The following is a 26,339-nucleotide window of genomic DNA, read 5'->3' as shown; positions in this document are numbered from 1 at the left end:
TTTTTTAATAATTTCTTTTTTGATTTTAAGTAATTTTTTTTAGAAAATTGCGCCTACCGCCTAAACGGGGGATTGTATTGAACTCCTCTACAAAAAACCGTTATCAATTTTATAAATGCATTTTTAATTTTGCTCAGGAGGTAAATAAAAAAAATTTCAAGAATTTGTTTTAAGTATTGTAGTTAATTTATTTGTAAAACGTTTTTTCATTTTTTTTTTTTAATTTTAAAATTAGTATGTACATTATTATTAAGTGCATACATTATAATTTGTATATATTCATTTTAATTAATAAAAAAAAAATACTTAAGACCTATTTTAAGTACAAAAGAAGTAAAAAGAGGTATAATATTAAAATCATATTTAATTAAAATTGTGATAAAAAAACTATATTAAAATATTAAAAGGCAATTTTTTGTAATTTATATTTAAGTATAAAATAAAACTATTCAAAATACACTTGTTTGTACCGATGAATAAACTTCTCGGTATCTAAAGAAAAATAGAAAAATTAAATAAATTATCGCAAGTAAAAATCCTATGCAATTTAAAACTAATGATAAATTTAAAATTGTGATCCAAACGCCTTTGACCTCATTACAACTCAGTTCTCTGAAAATAATTAAAAAAGAGAAAAAATAATTTAATGATATACTTAAATTTAATGAAAATTAAAAAAAAATTAAATTATACCTATAATTGACTGAATAACTGCTATCAGGGGCTGGATTGAGGTCTCTTAGCGTTCCATTTGAGACTGGGATACTGTTGGTATTAAAGGTGCATTGACATGCAGCATGCTCTAATAATATATCCGACGAAACACATTTTGTGTCTTCAGCTGAAAGCCTAATTATGTGAATCGCCGCACAACTAAAGGCAATGGCGCATAGCAATGTTGCCAATATAGCAAGAATATAGGAATCAAATTTCATAAAGACGAAACAATTCTCTCGGAGTTTGTGACGTTTAATACGCTTGTAGCGTATCAGAACAAGCCCCAGAATACCGGATAGTAGAAGCTAGAAACAGGTAGATAAACATTTTAGTTCATTATGCTGTTTTTGATATTCATAATTCAAATTTGACCTACCCCCAATCCACTCCAGTAAGGATTATCTTGGATATCTGTATGAGGAGCAAGTAACAGAATCCAAACACCTAGAAAAGTTATCAAAATTCCTGTGATAACTTCTAAGATAAGCAAAATTCTCGTCGTTCTCGGGAAGCGAAACTCCATAGGGTTAGGGAAGGTAGTACCTAAAAACAAGATTTGGCATGAGTGTTTCATTTTTCAAGTCTTGAATTTGATTTGATTTTATGAAATTTAAATTTACCATTATAGGTTTTGTTCACTACTAGCATTCTGCTATGACGTAGACTATTTCTGGTTGGTGTGTGTCTTCCAGCTATTTTGCTTCCTTTTATGTTTTGTGGTACTGTTGTTGCCATATACACAGCCTGAAAGGAAAAATTAATGCAATATTATTAAGTTTGAAAAAAAAAATGAAGATCTTCAAGAAACAAATTTATTAAGTTCAAAATTTTAAATATTAATATTTTTAAGAAATTATTTTTTTTTAAATTAATTTGTTAATCGTTAATTGTTTGCAGAATTTATTGAATAATTTCCATCAGAATTAATTTCCAAATTCTCCTAGAAATTATATTGCTGTTACCGAAAAATTTCGTGGGAACCTTTAGAGAATGATTTAAGTCCCCATGTTTTAAAGAAGCCAAACATTCCTAAGGAAATTTTTGTTCAGGATAGCCTCATTAAAGACCAAAAAACAATTACCATTTTAATTTGCCATGAAGGAAGTATCAAATGAAAATTAACATTGAAATACACATAATACCTAATTACATTACATGGGTAGGGGAACTGGGGGCAAGATGGGGTACTTAAGCTTGAAACAATCAAATTTATTTTTTAAATATCAATTAATTATTATTATTCTTATATCTGGTGTCATTAGGAACTTTTGGTAATACATTTAAGAAAAAAAAATAAAATAAGAAAATTGGTTTTTCGCCCCGTTTTGCCCCATGGCGCGGGTAAAATGGATACCCCCCTGAGTTAAGATGTAATGATGAGAATGATCACAGAGAATGATGATTATTTGAGCTGGCAGAACTCACAGTCATGGGTGGCTTCGTCATCATCATCATCTATACCTGCACAGCTGTTATGAACCCATCTTACACATCTTTGAACTTTGAATTTTGCTAGGTACCCCATCTTACCCAATTAACAATTTTGCTTCTGTAAAGCTTTATAGAAGCAAAAGAAGCATATATAAAGCTTTACAGAAGCAAAATTGTTAGTCGGGTACCCCACCACCCCGTCTTGCCACCATGTCCCCTAGATACTATATAAATGCTTTATTTCAAAAAATATACTGTCTAAGAGCCCACAGCAAATTTTGGGAGTGGAGTTATAACCAAAATGTGAGTATGCAGTTTTATATCCTTATGCGTTCTTATAACGAATTCAAAAGTTTGGCAGCTTTAAATCGCGGCTTTGTATTGTTTTCGAGGGGTTGAAAACTGTGAGTTTTCCAATTCATATAAGTAGGCTAAATTCACACTATTTCATATTTCACTATTTCAGCAATTTATGCTCTGTCATTTTCCCTAAGCCTGAAGACATCAATCTTGACGATGCGATTAATAGAACTCAAGATATAAGCTTTTTAAGCGGCTTTGTTTTGGAGACTTTTCTGTTTAATTTTTTTGTTTGATATTTTGAACTCGGAACTCTCCAAGAAGAGAGTTGATATAGTTAGTTTAAAAAGCTTATATCTTGATTTTTATTTGTCGTATCACTAAGATTGAAGTATTGAGGCTTAGGGGAAATGACAGAGCATCATTTCTTATTATCAGAATGTGAATTTTTGCTAACTTAGCCTACTCACATTAATTGGAAAACTCGCGTTGTTTAAGCCCCCGAAAACCATATAAAGCCGTGATTTAAAGCTGCCAGACTTTCGAATACGTCATTAGAAGGCATAACGCTATAAAACTGCATACTGACATTTTGGTTATACCTCCACTCCTAAAATTTTCTGTGTGCTCTAGGTTTATGTTGTTTTTTTGAAATCGAATAAAAACAAAATTCATGTTTCAAAAATTCTCATTTTTTCGAAAATGAAAGTTTTTTTATCATTAAAAAAAAACAAAAACTACAAATTCATGACGGTATTCTGTGTAAAACAAAAAAAAAAACGTGTGAAGAGCCTCACAGTCTCTGCTTAAGAAAATCGACTCAAAAACAATTGTTTGTACATCAAAAATTTACTTTTGTTGCTTACTTTTTAAGTTCCCATTGGAAGTTAAAATAGTTTTGAATATTATATATTTTAAGTCAATTTTGTTTATAAAAATTGCTCCTTTAGTTTAGAAGAGAGAAGCCAACGTCAAAACGAAAAAAAAAAAAAAAAAATAGTAGCCGTAGGTATTTTTTCCATATTATTTACATAATTATTATGCCCTTTCAGAACGGTACAAAAATTACGAAAACATATTTTCAAATGGTTAATCTCCAAATGAAGTCGTCCATTTGATTTCTAATACATATAGTGTAAATTCACAAACGCATCACTGCAGAGATGATTTGCAATCATTCCTGTAGCACGTTTATAAACGCAAATAAATAGCATCACTTAAAAGTCAATCGTTCATTATTGCAAATTTGGATAAACTGATGCGCAAATATCAAACAAAAAAGCATCAAGAATTTTCTTGATAACTTGGTGATGCCGACGCGATTTGGAGTCAAACTGAAGGAAAAGGACAATGAAAAGTATTTAATCAAATTCTAAATTGTTTATAAATGAATAATTTTGAAGAAATTTAGGAAATATTTTACCAGCACACAAATTAAACAACTAATAGAAAGCAAATTAATATATGAAGGTGAATTTATTGGAGACAGAAAATCGAAGTCAGTATTGTGGAGGAATGTTCTGGAGGAGATAAAATGTGAGGCTCCAGATTTTAATTATAACAAAGAGTTTTTATTAGTACATTTCCATCATTAAGCGAAAATTGTTTTTAAACGTAAAACTTTTTGTCGATCAGCATCGCATCGTCATCAGCTGAGCAACGATCAGCATTGCAAAAAAGCAGTGATGCGTAATCACTACCAAAGAATTTGACGTTTGTGAATTTACCCATAAGTAACAACAAATTTTTTAATATTCTTTTGAAGATTTTCGACAATTTTTCAAAAAAAAAAAAAAATTGGTATGCCATTGGGCAAGTTCAGGAAATATTAGGGACTAAATATTTAGGCAACGTCATTTGAAATTTGAGTAAATTGACTAAATTAGTTTGGATATCATGTTATTGTCAAATTTCGAAATTTAATTAAGGCCACATGGGGCAAACACCGAATTTAACTTTACTTTAATAAATAAATAATATTAATTGATACTACACTTTTAACGCGTTTTTCACACAAATAAATTCAATTTTGCTAACGAAATTCTGTAATTTAAAACAATCAGCTGTCATGTTGACAAAAAAAACTTTCCTAGATTTTTAGGTTAAATTTTCTTGCCTAATTTTCCAGTCAGCTTTCCAACAAAATTACCTAAATTGGAAGAATTTTTTTTGACAGCTGACCAATCAGAGGCCGAGAAATTACCTAAATATTTAGTCCCTAACGTTTCTGAACCTGCCCATTTTAAAGAAATTATTTTCCACGTATTCAAACAAAATTTCAAGAAAATCACAAGTCAAGAAAACAGTTCTATTGCTGTAAGTTCTATAACAGTCCAAAAAATATATTTTCTATATCAAATTTAAGACACTTAACAACAGTACACGCAAAAAAAAATGCGTAGAGAAAGTAACTCTTTTGTGCATTTTGAGCAACAAATTTAATGCTCCTAAAAATCTCATTTTTCGTTGAGTTTTTTCTTCATTAATAAATTTGAAGGTGAAAAAGAAACTGCTTAAGTGGAATACGTCAATTTCATTCAGATGAAACACAGAATAGCTTTTAAAAGTTCTAGGTGAATAAAAAATATTTCAGATGAAAAGTATTCCTGTTGAAATTCATAATATAAGTTTGAATTACCATAAGAAAAGAAAAACCGTCTACATTTTTCCTTGATTTTTAAATAATGTAATTACTCACACGCAAACTAAGTAGTTTGATATTAATACACCTAATTATTGATCTAATAAGTCAAATGTTTATTATGATGACGGAAGTAAATTAATTACAATACATATCATCAATAACCTTACTGTCATATAGCCATATTGCTACCCTACTTACTGACTTAATAATTTTCCGTCATTTAAATATTATATAATGAAGTCATTACTTTTAAACAAATTGCATCTATCTAACTGCTTTAAATACTTAATTAATTTAAACATCATAAAAAGTAAATTACATTTTAAAATATCTTAATTTTTCATGATGTCTATACTTAAACTCCACACCACTTACCTGTGAAGGCTGCGAACTTATACCAAAGTCCATATCAGGTGCAATTGGTTTATGCTGAATTGTGGAATACTGAACTGAGCTCGGGGAATCTTTGAGTTTCGAGTTTGTGCCAATCGACGAAATAGGTGAGGAATGCGCTGAGAATGCTGTACTGGGTCGGCTCGTTTCCGGCGAATTTGATTTGCTATTGTCACGAATTGGCGGGGATAATGTTGAAGGTTGTATTGGAGGAGGCGGAGGTGGTGGTGGTGGTGGCGGTGGAGCACTAACTTGAGCACTTTTAAATATTGCACTATTTTCTGGGATATTTTGATATTTGGGTTGAGATTTTGGTACAATTTTTGGCTTTTGATCAGATGATGGCTGCACTGCACCGGAGTTAGATAAGAGAGATTCTTCAGTTGGATCGTCAATGGCGCTGTTACCGTTTAGACCGAAAAACTTAGATTTGGCATCATTGAGTGCCGCTTTGACTGCTGCAATACCGCTATATCCGTTTGTATCTGAATGTTGACTAATTGGACGGCTACTTACAACTAACTGAGATTGTGGTTGAGAGTTGTTGTTGTGGTTGTTGTTGTTGGTTTTATTAACATGGCTATATGGACTATTGTTGTTGTTGTTCGGTGTGTAGTGTATAATGGGTGATGGTGTTTTAATTGGACTTTGATGATTTTGAGAACTCAAATTGTTATTTTGTTGTTGTTGTTGATTTGATCGTGATGCATCAAATTTAAATGAAATATCAGCATAAGGTGATGTTTTATTCTGATTCATTGTGACAATAGGAGTTTTTGGTGAGTTATTAATTTGTGAAGTTGGCAAGATTGTATTTAAATTATCATAAACACTAATTGGTCGGTCATCAGTTGAAGCCATTTTTCATAGGTTTAAATTTTGCCGCCTTCATTAAGAGGATTTCCTTTAGTACTTTTTTGTAAGTTCTGAAATAAAAATAAAAATGAAAAATTATATTCAATTTATTAATGATGTGTCAAAAGAATTTTAAAAATGTTTATAATGTACTCTTTTTTTTTTTAATGAATAATGGGCTTAATTTATAATACTTTTTTGCTGGATGAAAGTCTCTAAATTGTGTTAATGGCATTGCTGCCCATTAGTTATATAGAGAATCTTTTCGACTTTGAAAAATTTCATGTGTAATATCCCTCTGAAGTTCAAGAAGAACAACATTTTTCAAAATCAAAATGCTTATATTTAAATTAAACATGCAAACATGATGTATTATAGTACGGCTAGTAGAGTTGTAGTTTCAGGCATTGAATCGGGGAAAAAATAAATTTTTATATTGATGATTTTTGTTTGTAGGAATTATAAAAAATTAAAAAAAAATTATGAAGCTCTAGGTAAAAAACGTGAATTTTGTACATTCAAGTGAAATTTGGAACAAAGTAATAAATAATTATTAAGTAATAGGTAAGTACCGAATTTATATAAACAAAAATATCAGCTTTTAAAGAAATGTCAAAGAGGGGAGAATCAAGTTTTAAAAAAGGTGCTCTAAGTGGAGCGATGAAAAACATCACTTAGTAAACTGCTGTGTTAGCTCAAATCGAGAATGCGTAACATTTCCGCGTTTCCAAAATTAAGAGAGTATTTTAGGACTAAGTCATGCTTTTAAACAATATTTACTTGAAAAGTCAGCGGATACTGAAGTGTACCTACAAAACAGGAAACTACCAACAGTTTACATTTTTTTTTGCTGTACGACTTTCGACTTCCGCTCAAGAAGTCATTGAATAATTCTGTGTCAATAAGTTAAAAGAGCTTAAGTCAATTTTTATCATTTTTCAGTAAAAGCAAATGAAATTTGTGGACACTTTTAAACTGTTGCCGCTAGATTAACAATTTTTTTTTTAGGATACAGGCTTGTTATACCCTTAATTGTCATATGTATATTTTTTCTTGAAAACTTTCGGGACGACAGTTACAATTGAAAAAAAATATATTACTTTGACTTAAGTATACAATTTGGCGGACATTTCAAGGAACAAAACAACTTATGTTACTTAAGCTGTTTTGCAAAATTGGTTTTGGTTCAAAATACAAATTTTTAAATGGCTTAAGTCGACATAAGAACACAAATGGTTCTCTCGACCACAAGTTTAAAATAGCTTATGTTGAAGTAAGCGATGAATATATTTGAATTCAAATTGTCATAAAAGCTTATGTCACTCCTTAAGCTGATTTAAAAAAAATTATTCTTTCCAAGATTTGGACGATTTTATTTTAACATAAGCTATATAAGCTATTATGCAAATGCAGTTTTTGTCCAAAAAGACTGAAGCTACTATGATTTTTTTTAATTTAACAGTTTATATTTTGCGCAGAGAAATTAGACCCAGACTAAAACAAAGCTGAACAAAAGGTGAACATGTTAAGCAAATAAAATCGATTTTCACTTATGTCGACATAAGCTCTTTTAACTTTATTATTACAGAATTATTCAATAATAATCTGGCGTTTTTTAGCATTTGAGTAGGATTGCCGAGTACTTGTCTGCAAAACGTTTCAAAGTTTTGGAAATGCATGCAATCTTATGGGAACTCGTGCTACGGAAATTGATATTTTAGGCTTTTAGGCAACAGATGGATGATTGGGGTCGAAGCAGTGGATAGAGGGGCCGATAACAAGTTAAATGACGCATTAAAGTGAATGTCCAAAAATGCAGATTCGCGGTTTTGGCTTTGTGCCGACGATATAGCCTTTAACTATTTCAAATATTATGCACTTTGGCCAAAAAACAAGTGATTTTAGCGTTTTTTTAGAATTTGAGTAGGGTTGCCGAGTACTTGTCTGCATTTACGAGGTGGCACCCGACATTTTTTTTTAGATAGAATGGAGTACTATATATGGTGTATAGTTTAGCTTTCGAGTGCATAAAAAGTTATACTGTTTTGTTCAAAGAAGATTTTTGTCAGTGTTGTTTTAATTTGAATGGGGTTGCCACATTTGTAGGGTTACGTTCTTTATATTATTTTATTATTTTTTTCTGCTATTTTGACTTTCGTTTGGCATTTCAAAAATTTTTATATCTGGCCAAACAACAAAGATATGAATGTAGGTACATAAATATGTATAAGTTATGTGGCAATTTTTCCTTTAAAATAGGGTTGCCACATTGATTTTCTCATTTTAGAAGTGACATTAATTTTAACCTCTAACCTTATGAGCTAAGTTACTCGACAGTCACCTCTTCGTCAAAATTCTATCCGCAGCTTGTAACGCATGCATATGCCAACTGAAGATACGGATTGAAATGCCAACAAAACACAGCTAATATTTTTTTTTTAATCAATTTTTTAAAAACGGGCTCATGATTTGTTATGTTGTATAAAAAAAAAAATTCCAAAAAACGGCTCCAACGATTTGACGTTTATTCACTTCTACACAATGTGTCATATTCCTTCGGACAAATTTTACGAAATTATAAATAATGATATTTTTATTTATTTATGAGACAAGTAAATAAATAAATTTCTTTATAAGTGCTGTTAGATAAGAATTAACTAAAAATAATTGACTTTTAGTTATGGAAGTGTTCCAGGCACGCTTTTTTAGGTAGATATATTAGATTTAAAATAAAATAAAAAAATTTTTGAATCATTTTTATATATTATATATAAATAAAGCATAGTACGCAGCTGAAGCGAAACGAAATTTTCCGTACAAAGTTCGTGAACGAAATCTTGAACGAAATTAAATTTGATTTTAAAGTTCAAGTGACCTCAACTCCAAAGGAGAATGGGCATATTGGACGTTTGGCGGCCAGTAATGAAATTGGTATCAAATGAAAGAACTATAACGTAGGAAAAATGTTTACTATGGCCGTTTCGTTGTATTGCATTTGGAATGGAAGATATTGCAATATTAGTGTTGTTAATGCATCGAGCAATATGCGAAGGGCAAATTGAATTACTATTTTAATTAAATTATGAAATATGATTTTATGTCATTTTTTCTATGATTTAAAACCTCAATCTTGAATATCCGACCAATGGAACTCAAAATAGAAGCTTTTTAAGCCAACCACTTCAAGATTTTGTTTTTGAGTTTTCAAAAGGAGAAAACAAATAAAAAATTGAGAAAAAAGTCTTAAAAAAACTCGAAATTGATGTTTTAAAAAGCCAATATTTTGGGTTCTATTGGTTGGATATCCAAGATAAAGGGAAAATGACAGATTATCATATCTTGCACTTAAAATATACTTTCAATTTTAAACATTGAGACTATTTGCATTAACTTTTAAATGCAAAAATGCATTTTATCGGTTTGTGAAGAACGTTAGAAGGATAAAACTTCTGCACAATGTATGTAAGACTTAACTACATCAAAAAATAACAAAATCGTTCTTGGCCGCGGAACGTCCAAGTTCCATACAAAATTGCCCATTCTCCTTTATAAATAATTTTTTATTATTTTTGTTATTTTTTTCTTCGTTATGAAATTAAATTTGTTTTACTTTTGCTTTTAAACTTATTTTCTGGTGTTTTTTCTCGAATTTTTTGGTTATTATTTTTATTATTTTTACTTTGCTATAATATCGGATGGTATTTTTTCGTTAACATGTTCGCTGTTAACTTTGGAGGCTTAAAAATTTCGTTCAAGATTTCGTTTCGCTTCAGCTGCGTACTAGGCTTAAATTGTGTAAAAAATTGTATTATTAAATACTTAATAATATTAAGTACATTAATACATTTTTTCCTGAAAGCTGCATATCATTCTTTAATTTCTAGAAAATCATGCAATTCTTTTCACTAGTACTTGAAGGAAATATTTAAAAGCTGTTTATTCTTCAAGTCAAGGTATGTAGTTCACTAGACATCCCAATTTCGTTTCCAAAAACAAATTTTGGCTCCATGGTCAAAAGTTTTAGTTAGTTTTTTTTTAAGTTGAATACTACCTTATACATTAAAAAATCTCTCCTTCCGAAATTATTTCATTTCTTGCAAACATAAAACCTCCGGACTATATTATTATGGTGAAAGCATAAAAAAGCCACGGTCACCATATGTTGCCAGAAAATCTTTGAATTTCTGCCTGATATTTATGAATTTTTTTTTATTTTTAGAACCAAAGGTTCTTTTTAAAAATGTATATATATTTTTGTTTACAAACAATGTTTTGGTGATCTTCACCTTTTCGTTGTTGTTGTTGAAATTTTGTTTATCTGATTTTTTGTTTTTTATTTCATTTCCTCCCTTTTTTTGTTTTTTTTTTTTTATGAATCAATTTGAAAAAAAAATATCTTTATTTAAAATTTTAAATGAATACAAATTTTTGTATCTGGAACTCACTACACAATTGCTGTTGACAAATAAAATTATTCTCGTCAGTTAGGAGAACATTTTTGTGGATGCTAATTTGATTTATTTTGGTTTATATTGAACTTTTATAAAATCAATGTTCTCGGAAAGTTTCAAGGTTAGAAATTTATGCAAAAGACATTCCTTAAAACAACACCCACATTAGAAAAAAAATTATTCAGTTGTTTTTGATTTATTTTGTGTTGTTGTGATCCAAATTGAAACAACCACGAAAAATCTAAAAAGCTCAATTATCTAATTTCAACAACTAATTCCAATTAAATCTGGCTACCAGATGGTTCCAAAAACTACATTTTTTCTTAAGAATAGAATCACTCATGACTTTTTTTCTCTAAATTATAAGCTAACAAAATTTAATGAGACAAACAAAAGTCTTTGATCATGATTTTTCGACCAAAAGAAATATTTCAACAGTTCCATGTATGAATAAATTCCAAAATCACCCACTTCCTACTTCCAATCAATCAAAAACCTGCAGACAGTCTTCACAATAATGTGGCCAAAAGATGGGCTCTTAAGTGGCAGCCAGCAGCATAAACATAAACATTTTCATCCATTTAAATGACATGCCTTAATGGAAACTCGATGGCAGATATCACAGAAGTGTGTTCGAATAAAAACAAAAAAAAAAAAAAAAAAAAAAACAATCAAAGCTGACTCTAGGCCTGCCGATTTGAAAAAAAAAAAAAAAACATAAAACACATTGCGTGTGTGATGATCGGATTTTGTATATAAATCTATTCGAATCCGAAAAGAATTTCGTTCCGAAACAAGAAGCTTCAAATCAATCATCAAATTTCGAATTTCGATGAATGTGAAATTGGGGGCGACTGGAGGGCTTCTAATTAACTTAATTAAACTTCAATCAGTCGGTTTTAAACCAAAATCAACATCATCCACACGCATTTTTCTTTGAGTTATTAATAGCTTTTAAAAAAACTAGCATATTTTATTTTCCATAGCGTGTGGGAGAGCTGGCATCATTTTTATCTATCTTTACTTTACGGTAACGTGTGATTCTGTACGCATAAACAAATAAGTAAAAACGTTTGCTTTGGCTCGATCGCGGAAGATAAACAATTTAACAACACGAGAAATTCGCATTGCTTTCCGCATGAAAGCGGGTCAACAATCAACATACAGTCAATGTGGTACGTATGCAGAGCACACGAATTTAAGAAAACATTTTGTTTTTTTTTTTTTTTTCAGTCGTCAGTAATACTGTAGAAGCGCGTATAGATAATTCGAAATGAGTATATAAATAGGTAATTTTTAACCGGAAGTTGTAGGCTTCATTTTAGTGTTTGACATTTTCATAATGTCAGTTGGTACACAAAAATTCGAGAGTTGTTGTGTAGAAATGGTATCTTTATGGTCATACATTTAGGTCAGGTGTAAGGTTACAGTTGGTATATGGAATTTGACCAGGGACGGATTAAGACAATAAAAAAGCTCTGTTATAATTAATAAAAAATTCAAAAATAAAATGCAAGACTATGTCGCACGTACTTGCTCTTGCAGTTCAAAACACTTTTATGTTAGTTTACTTGTAAATTTAAAGAGCTTCCTTTATATACATTTTAAAGAAATTTTCTAATGTTAGGGCAAAATTTTGTTAAATGAAAAAATAACTCTTTTTGTTATTTGACTTTTTTTAGAATAACTAAAAATGCAGTTTTATTGCAATTGCCTTGAATATTACTTCTGAAAAGTTTAATCAAAATCGTTATAGCCGTGTTTGAGATATTTGGTATAACTTGAAAAATTTTAATGGGAGGTATTTACAATTTCTAAAAAAAATTTTTTAATTGAATTATATTCAATCACTCCGCTTAAAAATAAAAATAATTTTTATTTTTATTATTTTTTCACTTTGTTTATTTAAAAAAAAAAAAAAAAACTTTCAGAATTCTATAAAAATCATCTCTACCAAATTTGAGGAAAATCCGTCCACGTATTTAGGCTGTGAAAATGTGTACAGATGGACGCACGGCTGGAATAGCGAGATCCACATTTTCGGAATTCTCCATCATCGTAATGTTGGTTTTGATTAAAACCTCAATTTTTTTTCGACACGAAACCAATACTTACCATATCGAGTAAGTAAAAAAGAACTGCGTAAGAAGGTACCTACCTAAATTTTAAAGGATAAGACGTTTTCTTTTATTTTAAATTTATAAAATCAATTTCTTGAAAACAGGTTTATGAATATTTTTAAAATTTTGTTTAAAAATAAAAACTATAAAATAATATTTAATAAATTTTAAAATTAAATCTGTAAAAACGTGTGACCCAGTCGTGCATTTGATTTTTTGATAACTTTGTGTTTTTAAAAACAAGATTTTTTTTTAAGCATTATTACCACCATTATTACCTACCATTTAATTCTTTTTCAATTTCAGACTTTCTCCTAAACGACAGATTTGAGTTTTAGGAAATTTTAAAGACTTCAAATTCAACCAATTTAAACAAAATTTTTTAACAAATTAATTTTCTTTTTTAGAAATGTTAATTTATAAAATTTAGTAAGAAATTAGTTTTTTATGTTCGGTATTCACTTAGCAGGCTAAGGTAAGCAAAAATTGTTTTTTTGTAATTGAATTTTTTTTTAATACTTATTAAACACTCCTAAATTAAATTCAGTTTTCCAGTACAGTAAATGAATGCTTAGACCGAGTTAGCAGACTAATTTTAATCCAATAAGTATACGAAAATATTTAATAAAAACTCTAAGTAAGTTAGAATTTGTAAATCAATGTAAGTAGTTAAAAGGTGCAAATTAAGTGCTCTGTGAAATAAAACCAAACAATTAAAAACAAAATTTTTCTCTTATTTCCTCATTTTTGAAAAAAAAAAAAAAAAAAATTATAGAAGAATTAATTTCTGTATGAATCCATTTTCATTTTTCATTTTTTTGGGGCAAAATTATTTAATTCAAAAAGTTGTCACTTTTGAAAGAAATATTTTTAAGAAAACCTTGGAAATTATACAAAAAAAAAAAAAAATTAAAAGTCCCGATATTGAAATTCTTGACATTGAAGAATAAATACTAAAATATTTACCAATTTAAGTTTGTAGCTTTCACGGGAATTTTTCTAAAAATTAAAACTAAGTTTTTTGTAAATAAAGTTTTTTTTTCTGGATTTGCTAACTCTATTCAACGGTTTAAGTAAAAATTAATAAATAGGAATATAATATTTTAAAATCAGTTGTAAAAGAAATTTAATAGAACTCATGTTTAAAAAAATAAAAAAAAATAAATTGCACGACTGGGGTCGCACGTACTTGCTCTTATGGCAAAAGTTACTCTGATTTTAAAGCTTTTCTTTGAACGAAATAAGGGAAAATTTGATTTTTTTCACGGAATTTCATAAATGGTGCAAAAAAATATAAAATCTGTTTTTATGAATAATTAAATACCGTTTTAAATGATCTTTTACAAAAAACTAAGTATGCCATTTTATTTCTTGTATATAAAGGAATTTTTAGAAAAAAAATGTTCGTAAAACGTTAGACCCGTTTTTTTAAAAAATATTTTTTTTTATTTAAAAATGTTCTAACATTTTTCAAAAAAAAAGTTGGTATGCCATTTTGAACAAATAATTGATTTTTCAAAAAAAAATTTTGAAATATTTTTTAAAAATCCAAAAATGTGTTTTTTGAAAAATTTTTTAAATTTTAAAAAATGATTGCTTAAACGTTTCTGTATAAAAATTTTGGTTAAAATCTGTTTTGTTGTTTACAAGAAATTCATAAAACAAAAAAACCGTTCTATGGCAGGTACCGTTAATAACGGCACAAAAAATATTTTGCCAAAGAAAGCTTTTATGTGCTTCACTACACACAAAATTTTTATTCAAAATCGTTAGAGCCGTTTTTGAAAAAATTAACTTTTCTATTTCCGTTATATTACAGGTACCGTTAGTTTTGGTCCTAAACAAAAATTTCAATTTGTCCTCTGTTAATTACCAAATTTGAAGAAAATCGCTAAATTAGTTTAGGCGGTAGCTCAAGGTACACACAGACAGACAGACAGAATTGCCGGACCCACTTTTTTGGCATTCTCCATCATCGTAATGTCATGTAAAATTGTTATCTCGAGGTCGATTTTTTTTTAGGAATCCTAAACTTCCTCTATAGTACCTACATCGCAAGTAAAAATCAAATTTTGCAGTTTTAAAATTTTTGTAAACTACTGTACCTAATATTTGCTCAATGTTTACAATGTTACACGCATTTGTAAATCGACATTACCTACTCTACGTATTCCGATTCAAACACAGTGAACATTTATTTTTATTTTTATTCATCTAGGTACGGATAAAATTATGACTGCTAACAATTACCGACTGATATTTACAATATTTTCCAATTTTTTTTTTAAATTCACGATGATTACGATCATTTCGAATTATAAAAGAAGTTCATCAATTAAGTTATTAATACAATTTTAAATTTCAGTTTTAATCATGATTGACAATCACAATATGATTTGCATAATAACTATGCAAATCATATTGTGATTGTCAATCATAAAAAAATAATTAATTATTATTAAATGATTAATTATTATTAACTATTAAACTGTCAAGTTATATTTACTCGTAAAGTGCATTTGTTTTAAAAAATTGATACAAGTGCAACAAAAATTAATATAATGTAAAAACTTAGATATTTACGAGTAAGTACTTATGTACGTCAAATAGTTGTTACAGGTATAAATTTTAAATGCGAATACCGTCTTATTTTTAAAATCACACAAGTTAAATTCTCTTAAGATCTCTTTTTTTAAAGAATGCATTCCAAAAAGTCGCCTTGCAAAATATCTTTGAAAAATGCATATAACAACACTGCTACAATTGTATTATTTTTGAAATTTTGTTTAAAATTAAAAAAATAAAAATGAAGCAAAACGAAGATAAAAATTTTTGTAAATTCCAGAGAATAAAAAGGAAGCAAAACGAAGAAAAAAGATTTATTTCTAGTTTTTGTTAAAAAAAAACATTACGAAGATTTTCTGACGGTCTTCAGAAAATTTCGTTGCTTTTGTCATTTCAAAACTTAAAATTGGTATTTCAAAGATCTGAAGTTTTTTTTAAAGCGGAGTGATTGAATGAAATTAAAAGTTGTAGTGACCTCTCCTCCAAAATGAGTTTTGGTACCACAAGGTTCATCAGTTAGAAATGCAAATTTTGGTCAATTTCTGACGTTATTTGGATGAACTTTTATAATTGAAGTTTTGAAGCTACATTATTTTTCCTTACGAATTGAAATTGCAACTTTTAGAAACAGATTTTGTAATCTATAAGAATGAAATTAAATAAATGTAATTGACTGACTTGAGATTAAAGCGTTAAGTAGTCATTCTAAAAACTTTAAAACAGTAGGTATTTTAAGGTGACTTAAAAAAACGAGTTTAAACCTACCAACCTACCAAAACCAAAAAAACCTACCAAATTTGGTAGGATTCTACCAAAACGGCAGCCGTACCTAAGTTTTTAAAATTTTCGTTAAGATTTTATTTACTAAGAAGGGCCTTTTTTATTAATTAATTTTTCTTATTAATAAAAATATTTTTTATTTAGTCTTTTAAGTTGCAATAAATTTTTAATTAATTTAAGTTTTTCTGTTAAAAGAAAAAAAAAAAAAACAAATTGTTTTATTTTCAAAATTCAAAATTAACATTTCATTGCAAAAATAATGAAAGTCATGTGAGTTGAATAATTTTATTTGTCGATATCTGGCACAAGTGTCATTTATTTTTGAAAAGTAATAAAAATTAGTGATAAAAACAAAACATATACACCACCATCTCGTCAACCCCGAGTGCATTATCCGCTTTGCTTTATAAATAAATCCGCTACTGTCACATAAGTGGAAATCTTATACGTAAACATAATATTTTCACATTTGTATTACTTCTAAAATGTCAAACATGACGGCAGGTTTTTCGGTGGGCGTTTAAGAAAAAACAAAAAGAAAAAACGGATCAAGACATCAGAGTTTAAATGAATTGAAAAATATTGTGGTCGGGGGTTGCTGATGTTTTATTTCACCCAAAAGAGGTTGATAAATGTGTGGGTTGAGAGCTAAGCTGAACTGAACAGCTCAAGTATTTATATGGGGGACCTTTTAAACGAGTTCACAAAAACTGTTGTCTATATGGAGTTTCTTTTTCTTTTTTAATTTTTTGTTTTACGGTTACAACTCTAGCATCTGAGGGCGGGCTAGAAAATAAATGAGTGCTTCTAAGATGATTTTGATTATAAAGAGGATGACTTTTTTTTTCATTTACACCTACACAAAACGGTTGACCAGATTTTTGTTTTGTTTTGAACTTTGGCTAGTGTGTTTATGGTGCGACAACAAGAAAATATTTAAGCTACGCAATTAACTAATTTATCGGGTGAACCAATAGGTTAAAAGTGTTTTTGTGTAAGAAAACCGTTATGCAAAGACAATTTTGATCATAGTCAAGAAATTCTAATTTTAATAAAATTTATTCAAATTAATAAAAGAACTAAATTTATAAAAAATGCGATTTTTATCTTAATTAAAAAATGCTTAAAGGAACTAAATTTCTAAAAAAGTATTTAATTGAAAAAATATTTTTAAATGAGAAAATAAAAACGAATAATCGTTGTATTTATTTCCATTTTCATTCATTAATTTCTTCTTATTTATGCCCCACAAGTTATTTTTAAAAAAAGTTCTGATTTGTACCTGCATAAACAATTTTTATAGAATAAAATGGGCAGGTTCAAAAATGTTAGGCACTAAATATTTATGTAATTTCTCGGTCTCTGATTGGTCAACTGTCAAAAAAATCCTTCCAATTTAGGTAACTTTATTGGAAATCTGACTGGAAAGTTAGGCAAGAAAATTTTCCCTAAAAATTTAGGAAAGTTTTTTTTGTCAACATGACAGATGGTTGTTTTTAATTACAACAGAATTTAATCTATTTATGTGAAAAACGAGTAAAAAGTGGATTATTGGTTATAATTAATAATATTTATTTATTAAAGTAAAGTGAAATTAAGTGTCTGTCCCACGCGATCTGTAAAATTCTCAAGTTAATTTCAAAATTTGACAATAATAGCGTATCCAAACTAATTTAGTCAATTTACTCAAAATGACGTTGCCTAAATATCTAGTCCCTAATATTTCCTGAACGTGCCCAATAACTTTTTAAGTAATAACATGAAAATAAACATATTTTTTCGGATTTGTTAAATTCGCATGCTCGTCATTCTTCTTCAGATTCGTGTTCAGAATCCTCCCGAAAAAAAGAAATAAGGTAAGAAACCAAAAAAAAATACACCAAAATTGTCTAATTTAAATATCATTTGAACGGATTAATGTTTTTTAAGTTATTTCTCAATCTTACTTTTTACTGTTGAGCCATTGTAGGATTTTACTGTGCTTCAATTTTGATAAAATTCTTTTTTCTAAATTTTATTTTCTTTTTGTTTGAACTTTAATTGAAATCAGAATCATTTCGGAGTAGGGAAACAATTTATTTGTGTGGTTTAAAAATAAAAAAAAACATATTGAGCATTGCATTATATACGAAAAAGGAGGTTTTCCAAAAAATTATTTAAAACAGAAAAAACAATTATTTAAAATCAACGGCAACACTTAAAATGCTGTGTTCTATTTTTTTTTTATTTCAAAAATCTATTCTTTAATTTTTTTAATTAAATGAAATGAAAGAATTGGATTTTGAAAAATCAATATTTCGAAATCGGGTTAGCGTTCTTTTTTTTGAAATTTTGGTTAAAGGTTTTTATTAACAATTAAATAAAAATGGGAGAGTTTAAAAGTATGATACCCAACTTTATTTAATGTTTTTTTTTCAAACTTATTTTTAATCTTTTTTTTCAAAACATTGTTTATGAGAAATATTATCAAAAAAGAGCCTAACGTTGTTGATTTTATACTTGCGATCTCGAGATAACAATCAGACATGGCATTACGATGATATGAATTCCAAATAAGTGGGTCTGCAATTCTGTCTAGTTAAATTTAGTTAAATTAAAATTTAAAATTTTTGGATTAAAAAAAATATCTACTTTAATTCTTTTTTTTTTGAAAATACTAATGAATTATTACAAACTTTGCTTTCAAGTGTTAATTCATTATTTTTATAAAAAAAATGTATATCAACATTTTTTTTTAAGTACCTATTTAAAGTTTTTAGTATTTAAAAAAAAAGGTATTTTAAAAAACGGTTCTAACGATTTTCAATTTTTTTTCATTAAATTCCACTACCAGTGTGATCAAAATAATTTAAAACGTTGTTAAGTTGCCTATAAAAACAAATTTAATTTTTTTTATTTTAACATTTTTACGAAATTTTTTAAAAACACAATTTTTCCGAAATTTTATTTTTATACAAACTTTTAGCAAAAGAGCTTCTTTAACAAGCAAGTACGTGCGACCCAGTCGTACATTTTATTTATCTCTACAATTCATTTAAGTAACCAAACTCTTAAATGAAGTGTTTTAAATTATTACTAACTCGATTTATTATATTATTTCTTCTACAAAAAAAAAATTGAAATTTTTACTATTCCATAACTTGCTTTTAAGCCTATATATTCGCTATGCTAACATTGTAAAATTATAAAATATAAGTTGGTAAATTAGTTCCATCTTAGGTGAAGCTTTTAACTGGATAAAGGCGTTTTTATGGCTATGTCGTGGGTTGTTAAATAGAAATGGGTACATATATTTTTGTATTTGGTATGATTTACAGCAAATAGATGTATAATAAAATAACAACACGAACGCCATACATTTAATTGTGTATTTATACAGTTTTTTTTGTTATTCAAAAATTCTACATTAATCTCTTAACGTATTTTTTGAACTAATCTAAATTAAGTATGTTCTACGAATTTCAACCGAAACGGGATTATCATTATACTCAACTCTATTACCTACTAAAAAAATGAATTTCAAAAATTGTAATTTATATAAGGTCTGAATATCTGAATAAAGTACCTAATAAAAGCTTGATTAAAATTGTTGGGTTTCCTTTGCAACCTATTAAAGGTGCTAATAATAGTCCTAAAAATATCAATGATAATGAAAAAACCGAATAGTTCCATATTTAACACCGATCTGATTTTTTTTTATTTCCGTGGTTTTTTAAATCCGAGGAAGTAAAATATCCAGTTTTTTTTTCTCAATAAACCTAAAATATAGCTCTGAGATTAAGACAACAAAACTACAAAGAAAATTTCACCTGTAAATTCCGCAAAAGGCTATAACAGCAGAAGATAAATACATAGATACGAACAAGTATCTGAAATGTACTTATATGTTATGTGAGATTGTCTGTGAATGAGGTAAAAGCTATATCTGCTGCACTTTGTGTCTAATTTTATTCATATGATTGCCACTTTGGGAAATACCAACAAGAAATTGTTCAATTTTGTCCTTTCTTGTTCTTTCAAAAATACATATTTTAAAGAACAAACGTTGGTTGTTGATTCTACTCCACTTTTATTTAAAAAAAACTGCAAGAAACTTGCCGTGAAGCTCAATTGTTTTTTTTACTGAAAGCAAACAAAATTTGCAAACTGATGAGTTCAGGCTAATGACCGTTAAAAGCTTTGTTTATTTAATCATTAATCAGCTTTATTTAAAACCATTATTTGTGTTCCTTATTTGTATTTCCTTGAGTGGCAATCATATAATCTATACTCCTAGGCTTTTTGAAAGAAAAGAAATGACCAAGATTGGTTATAATAACGCAGACAGTAACCACTGCAATAGTCGGACTAAGACTGGTCAAACAAGTGACGATGAATGAATTCGTTTATGATGATGATGAAAATTTTCATTTTCCTTATTGTTGTTTGCTCACACATGTAACATTTTTTTTTTTCTGGCCTCATCAAGCAATGGCCTGGCCATCAAAAGAAACTTTTTAATGGAATTTTTATGGTGTGGCAGATGAAGAAATGACAGGAAGATACCACAGGTTATAGTGTACACATTTTGTGGTGAGGCTTAGTGGTATTGAATGGTAGTAATTTCAAGATTTAAGCGTTTTCATAATTTCTCATTAAATTCATTTTTTTTATGATTACACATTTTTAAGATTAAATTAATGGATTAAGTTTTCAGTTTGGAATGGAACTATCTTAATTAAATTAAAAAAGAAAATAGTACTTTATTTTTATCAAAGGCTTGAAAATGTTTGCAATGAACAAATTCATTGTTCATTTTTGACATTTTTAGCTGACATGTTTTCCGAAACTTATTTCTTTTTGTGTTCTTTAGGCAGCTTTCTACTCCTAAAGTGTATCACAAAAAATTCTTGTCCCAAAATTTTAAAACATTATGGTTCATTAGCGGTAAAGACGAATTAGGTAAATCATGAAAATTAAAAGCAAATTTTGTCATTTTTAAATTATAAAAGAAGAAAGAGATTGTATAGTCTTCCGGTTCACCACATCAAATGAAACTTTAAATTTATTCAATAATGTGGGAAGATATGGAAATATCTAAAAAAAAAGTATTGAATATTAATGTAATTTAAAACAAAATTATCAATGATGAGGTAGAGGTATTAAAAAATGTTTAAAAATAAAATAAAAGTTAATGACTACTAATTATGAATTTTGATATGCATGTTGCATGACTAATGTTTTGTACCTGTCACGTTAAAAAATAACTAAAACCAGATGAGTCCCACATAAATACTTTATTAGTAGTTAAAGTTTCGGAGAATGTCAAATGTAAGAGAATTTTTATAAAGGTAAACTTTTCTCCAAAAAAAAAATAAATATCGTATACCTAATTTATATAAAAAAAACAAAGTATAAACAAAACTTATACAAAAATACGAGTGTAATATTTATTCTTAAAGTTGTGTTATTCAAAGAAAAAGTAAGTTATTTTTAGGAAATTTTCAACCTAAAAACAAAACTTGAAAAAAAAAAAAGAAATCAAACATCATCAAAAAAGTCAAAATTTTTTGAAAATTTCGTTTATAAAAAATTTGAATACCAAAGACTATTTTTTTTTTAAATCGATTTAATTGCTGACAAAAAATTCAACAGTAAAGAATGTCCTCTGGAAGACGTGGAAGATATTGTTTGCAGAATTTTGTGAAACGAATTTTGAAAATTAGATTTTTTAAAAACAGAGTTTCTGAAAACTGAATTTTTGGACCCAGGAAAGCGAGAAAGCCGACTAAGATTGTATTTGAAATTGTATTTAAATTCAATTTTTAGGATTTTTAATAACATTTTTGATTGTAATAATTTTTTTATTTGCAATATTAATATTTTTTAATTTTCTACGTGAATTAATTTTTTTTTTAATATAAAAAATATAAATGTGCAAGAAATATTTAAATTGATTAAAAATGAATATGAGGAATTAAGTTTTAAGTCAATTCATTTTATTACAACCAGATAAGATTTAAACAAAAGATAATTAAAACTACCATATTTATGAATTTGGTAAATCTTTGATATTTTAATTTTTAATTTTTTTAGAAATAATGCTCGTGTGTAGCTTTTCTGAGGCAAAGTATTAAATGAGAATATTGTTTTAAAAGAAAAGCATTAGCTAAAAATGGTCACAAAGTATGTGATGAAAAACGTGGTAATATAGTATCAAGGGCATTAACATGCAAAACGCCTTATTCAAACAGAAACAGAAACTATCCGCCTTTCAATGATATGATTTGGCGAAAAGGCTTCTATGTATTTATAACACAACCTTTGTTTTTGATCATCTTTTAGAAAATTCAACTCAGAACATCCCTAAGCAATGGAATGAATTTAAGAGTAGAATGAAATCAATAGCCCTTAGTAAAAAGATCCACATTTAGCGACAACTCGATTTTAACAAATAGGTAAATCATACATCTCACCGTTAAATAAAAAAAGTGCCATTTTATTTAAAATCGATTTTGTTATAGGTGAACTACTTCTAAGCCAATTTTAAGTTAAGAAGTTGGATGTAGGTATGTTTCATTACTATTAATTTTTTTTTTGTTAAATTCGAGTTTTGTTAAATTCGGTGCTACATATTACTAAGAGCCAATTTGTTAATGTTCAATAAAAAATCATTTTTTTCCATTTTTACATCAAGCTTCTACAAAAAAAAATGCCTTATATACTTTTTTCGTTTATCTAACCGTTTATATTAGTAGATATTTGAGGTCCAAAAATCGAGAAAATCTTTAAAAATTCGTTTTTTGTTCTTAATTTTGTAACAAATTGAACTATTATAATAATCAAACGCGCATGACATATTCTTGTAGGAAACAAATTGTTCCACAAAAAAGGTCTTATTAACTTTTTCTATTAATCTAACCATTTGAAAAATCAAGTAAAAGTTTAAAAAAATTATAAAAAACATTTTTGTAGGGGCTTAAACGTTCTACAAAAAATCCCTTGGCATCAAATTGATTGCTTTAATCGTTTAGAAGATATTCGTACCTATCCAAATCGCAATGCATACGGGTCATAAGAAAACTATTGAAATCAGTGGGCAGTGGACAGTCGAATTCAGATCGCTGAAGATGACACCGCGACGGTGTCGAAACAATTGTATGATTTAAAATTAAAATATACAACATAAAATCATCAAAATAATTGTTTTTAATAATTTTGTTTTTGTTTTTGCATGTTTGTATATCGTGTATGTGACTTTAAGGTTTTGACAAAATTCACCTATATAATTTTTCAATTTGTTACAAAATTAAGAACAAAAAACGAATTTTAAAAGATTTTCTCGATTTTGGACCTCAAATATCTACTCAACGGTTAGATAAACGAAAAGAGTGTGTAAACTTTTTTGTAGAGTGTTTAATTTTCTACAGGAATATGTAAAGAAATTAGCTAAAAAGTCAATTAATAAAAAAATGATTTATTTTTAGTAGAAGCTTGATGTAAAAATGGAAAATTGCGAAGCGGAGGACCTTCCCATTAATATAAAGAGCTCATATTTGGTGTGTATATTCTAGAGGTGTCTAGAAATCGATTTTTCGATTTTTTTTGACCCACCCTAATACACATCTTGCATTGAAATTTTATTGTACCTACCTAATGTAATTGTTTTTTTTACAATAATATTTTTTAATGTGAATATTTTATTCTCAAATTTTATTTTTAAATGCAAAAAAAAATACATTAGCCCAAAAAATTAAGTTAACAAAAAAAAATTGTGATTTTTTTAGTGATTTTCGACAGGCTGTATCTCAGTAAAAAATGATCGCATCATGACAAAACAAAAAGCATGCGAAAGCTACATTCTTCTTAATTAAAGATTTTATAATTAAATATTTTATTTCTAATGGTAAAATAGCTTAATCTTTGGAACTGTTCAACAACCAACATTTTTTGTTATAAAATGATTATTATTTTTAGAAAGGCTATTTATTTGGCTTTAAGATTCTTTTTGTTTCAAACTCCTACGATTTTGTTTACTTGCAAAAACAGTCTTCAAACCAAAAACCATACTTTTGACTTTGACTATCAATATTTCAACAACTGATCACTTTACAAAAAATTCAAAGATACATTTGAAAAATTCATTTAATTTTCTACAAAGAAATCAAGTTTAATTTGTTAAAAAAAAATGTTTTCGTACATTTGAGATCAATTGTGAAAAGCTATTAAAATAGGCCTTTTTACGATTTTTTTTTAGAAAATGTGCCGCTATTTCATAAATATGGGTGATAAGATTAAACTGAAGCTTAATTATTAAAGCTTACTTGAAATAAAATTAATCTGCAAATATTCAGACTAATTCATCAAACAGTTTTTCTGTTGTGAGGGTTTGAACTTTTGATATGAATTAAAACACCACATTTTTGCAGCTGTAAATGACTTTCTTCTAATCACTTTTTTTTAGAACAAAATCAAATTCTTTTGAGTTAATTTGGACATTTTATTAAAAAATACGGTTTAAATTTAAGATAATCCAAAGAAAAATCAAAAATTCTCAAAAAATGGAAAAAACATCCAAAAACGGTATGAATTTTTTTTTTTCCAAATTTAACTTTTTTTTTAAACTTTTAATTTTCTTTGGTTTATCTAAAATATAAACGGTATTTTTTAATAAAATGTCCAAATAAACTCAAAAGAATTTGATTTTGTTTTAAAAAAAGTGACTTGAAGAAATTAAAATTAACCTATATAGAAATCAATAACAATATGCAAAAATAATATTGAAAAAAGTTAAGATTTTCCCAAAAGATATCAGCTTGTAAAACAGTAATAACAAAAATGTACGACATGTTTGTGTATATTTTTATTTCAAAAATCCAAACTAGGTAACAAAATCGAGCCCACAAAAAAGCTACCGACAATGACGGCATTTTCCTACTTTAATCATCAACCCAACAATAATTACAATACTATAACTGCTGAAGTCTGAAATTAAAAAAAAAAAAAACGAGTGTGATTGGGTTTGATTTTGTTGTTTTTTATTGCCTTTCTCTTGAGCCAGACAGTCGAGTCGTAGATGTAGGAAATCTACTCCCACTTACGTGCTGTTGTGTTGTTAACTGAACAACGAACAGCCACCACTCAATAAGATTCAAAACGGATCTCAATGTGATGCCCAATTGCGTGACAAGCCCCAAGACAATGCCAAAAACTGAAAACGGAGACGGATATTATCATCGATCCAAGATTTTCCCGTTTATTTGTGAACCAAAAAAAAAAAAAAATGTTTTTTTATGCCAAGTTGAAAACCCAATGACCACAAAAATATTCCAACTTTGCGCGAATTACAAATAAAAAAGAAAACAAAAAAAGGTTGAACTTACTTTAAATTCCTATTCAACACCACACGGGCTCGGGCACGGCAGACAGGCACGGCCAATATGTATAATATTCCTCTTTGATGGGGCCTGCACTGTGAATACGGGGGGAGGTGGGTTGTGTTTTTTTTTTCAATAGTTGCTAAGGTTCTATTCTAACTCAACTTTTTTTCACACAGAATTCAGATTGTTTTAGTATTATTTTTGTTGTTGTATTTTTTGTGTGTGTTATCTCTTCTCTAGCGAATAAACAAGATGTTACAACACATGGAATTTGAGTTGCTACAACTACTGGCAATGGTAATCCAATATTCCACCCAGGTGAATAAGTTAATTAACTTAAACAACAAAATTAATTAAAAAAATTATATGAAAACAATCACTGTGGTGTGGTAAAGAAGGTAAATTAAAGCACTTGATCATATTTCTTGCGTCTTCCTTTTGTTAAGTTGTTGCCGCGCATTCAATTTAAATCAGAGAAAAAACATGAGCTTAACAGAGAAAGCGTGTGTTGATCTCCAGAAACAAAGTAAACCAAAACCGAAGAGTGTTAATTTTTATTTAATTGCTCATAAATCATAAAAAATACGAAGAAAATAAAAACATATTATAAAGGAAAATTAACACATTTTCCGGATTAAATTGGATTCTATTTTTGGGACAATCTCTCAAATCGGACACGTTCATTCACAGTGAAAAGCTACGATCGACTGAAAAAAAAAAACGC

The 26,339-nt window shown here is 28.0% G+C and overlaps 1 protein-coding gene across 1 annotated transcript; it reads right to left on the bottom strand.

Annotated features, from left to right (window-relative positions):
• Positions 1–337: 337 nt before the first annotated feature.
• On the bottom strand, positions 338–26,339 carry LOC129910431 (myosin-G heavy chain). The gene is made up of 6 exons (XM_055987812.1): positions 25,619–26,339; positions 5,468–6,411; positions 1,338–1,461; positions 1,094–1,260; positions 694–1,022; positions 338–612 (listed from the first exon to the last, which is right to left on the bottom strand). The coding sequence occupies exons 2-6, from the start codon at positions 6,344–6,346 to the stop codon at positions 450–452; spliced, it is 1,662 nt and encodes a 553-aa protein (XP_055843787.1). The 5' UTR covers positions 6,347–6,411; positions 25,619–26,339; the 3' UTR covers positions 338–449.

This window comes from Episyrphus balteatus, chromosome 2, assembly GCF_945859705.1.
Source record: "Episyrphus balteatus chromosome 2, idEpiBalt1.1, whole genome shotgun sequence".
Classification (NCBI taxonomy): domain Eukaryota; kingdom Metazoa; phylum Arthropoda; class Insecta; order Diptera; family Syrphidae; genus Episyrphus; species Episyrphus balteatus.
Note: the sequence above shows the minus strand (reverse complement) of the source record. Positions and strands in the feature narration are given on the sequence as shown.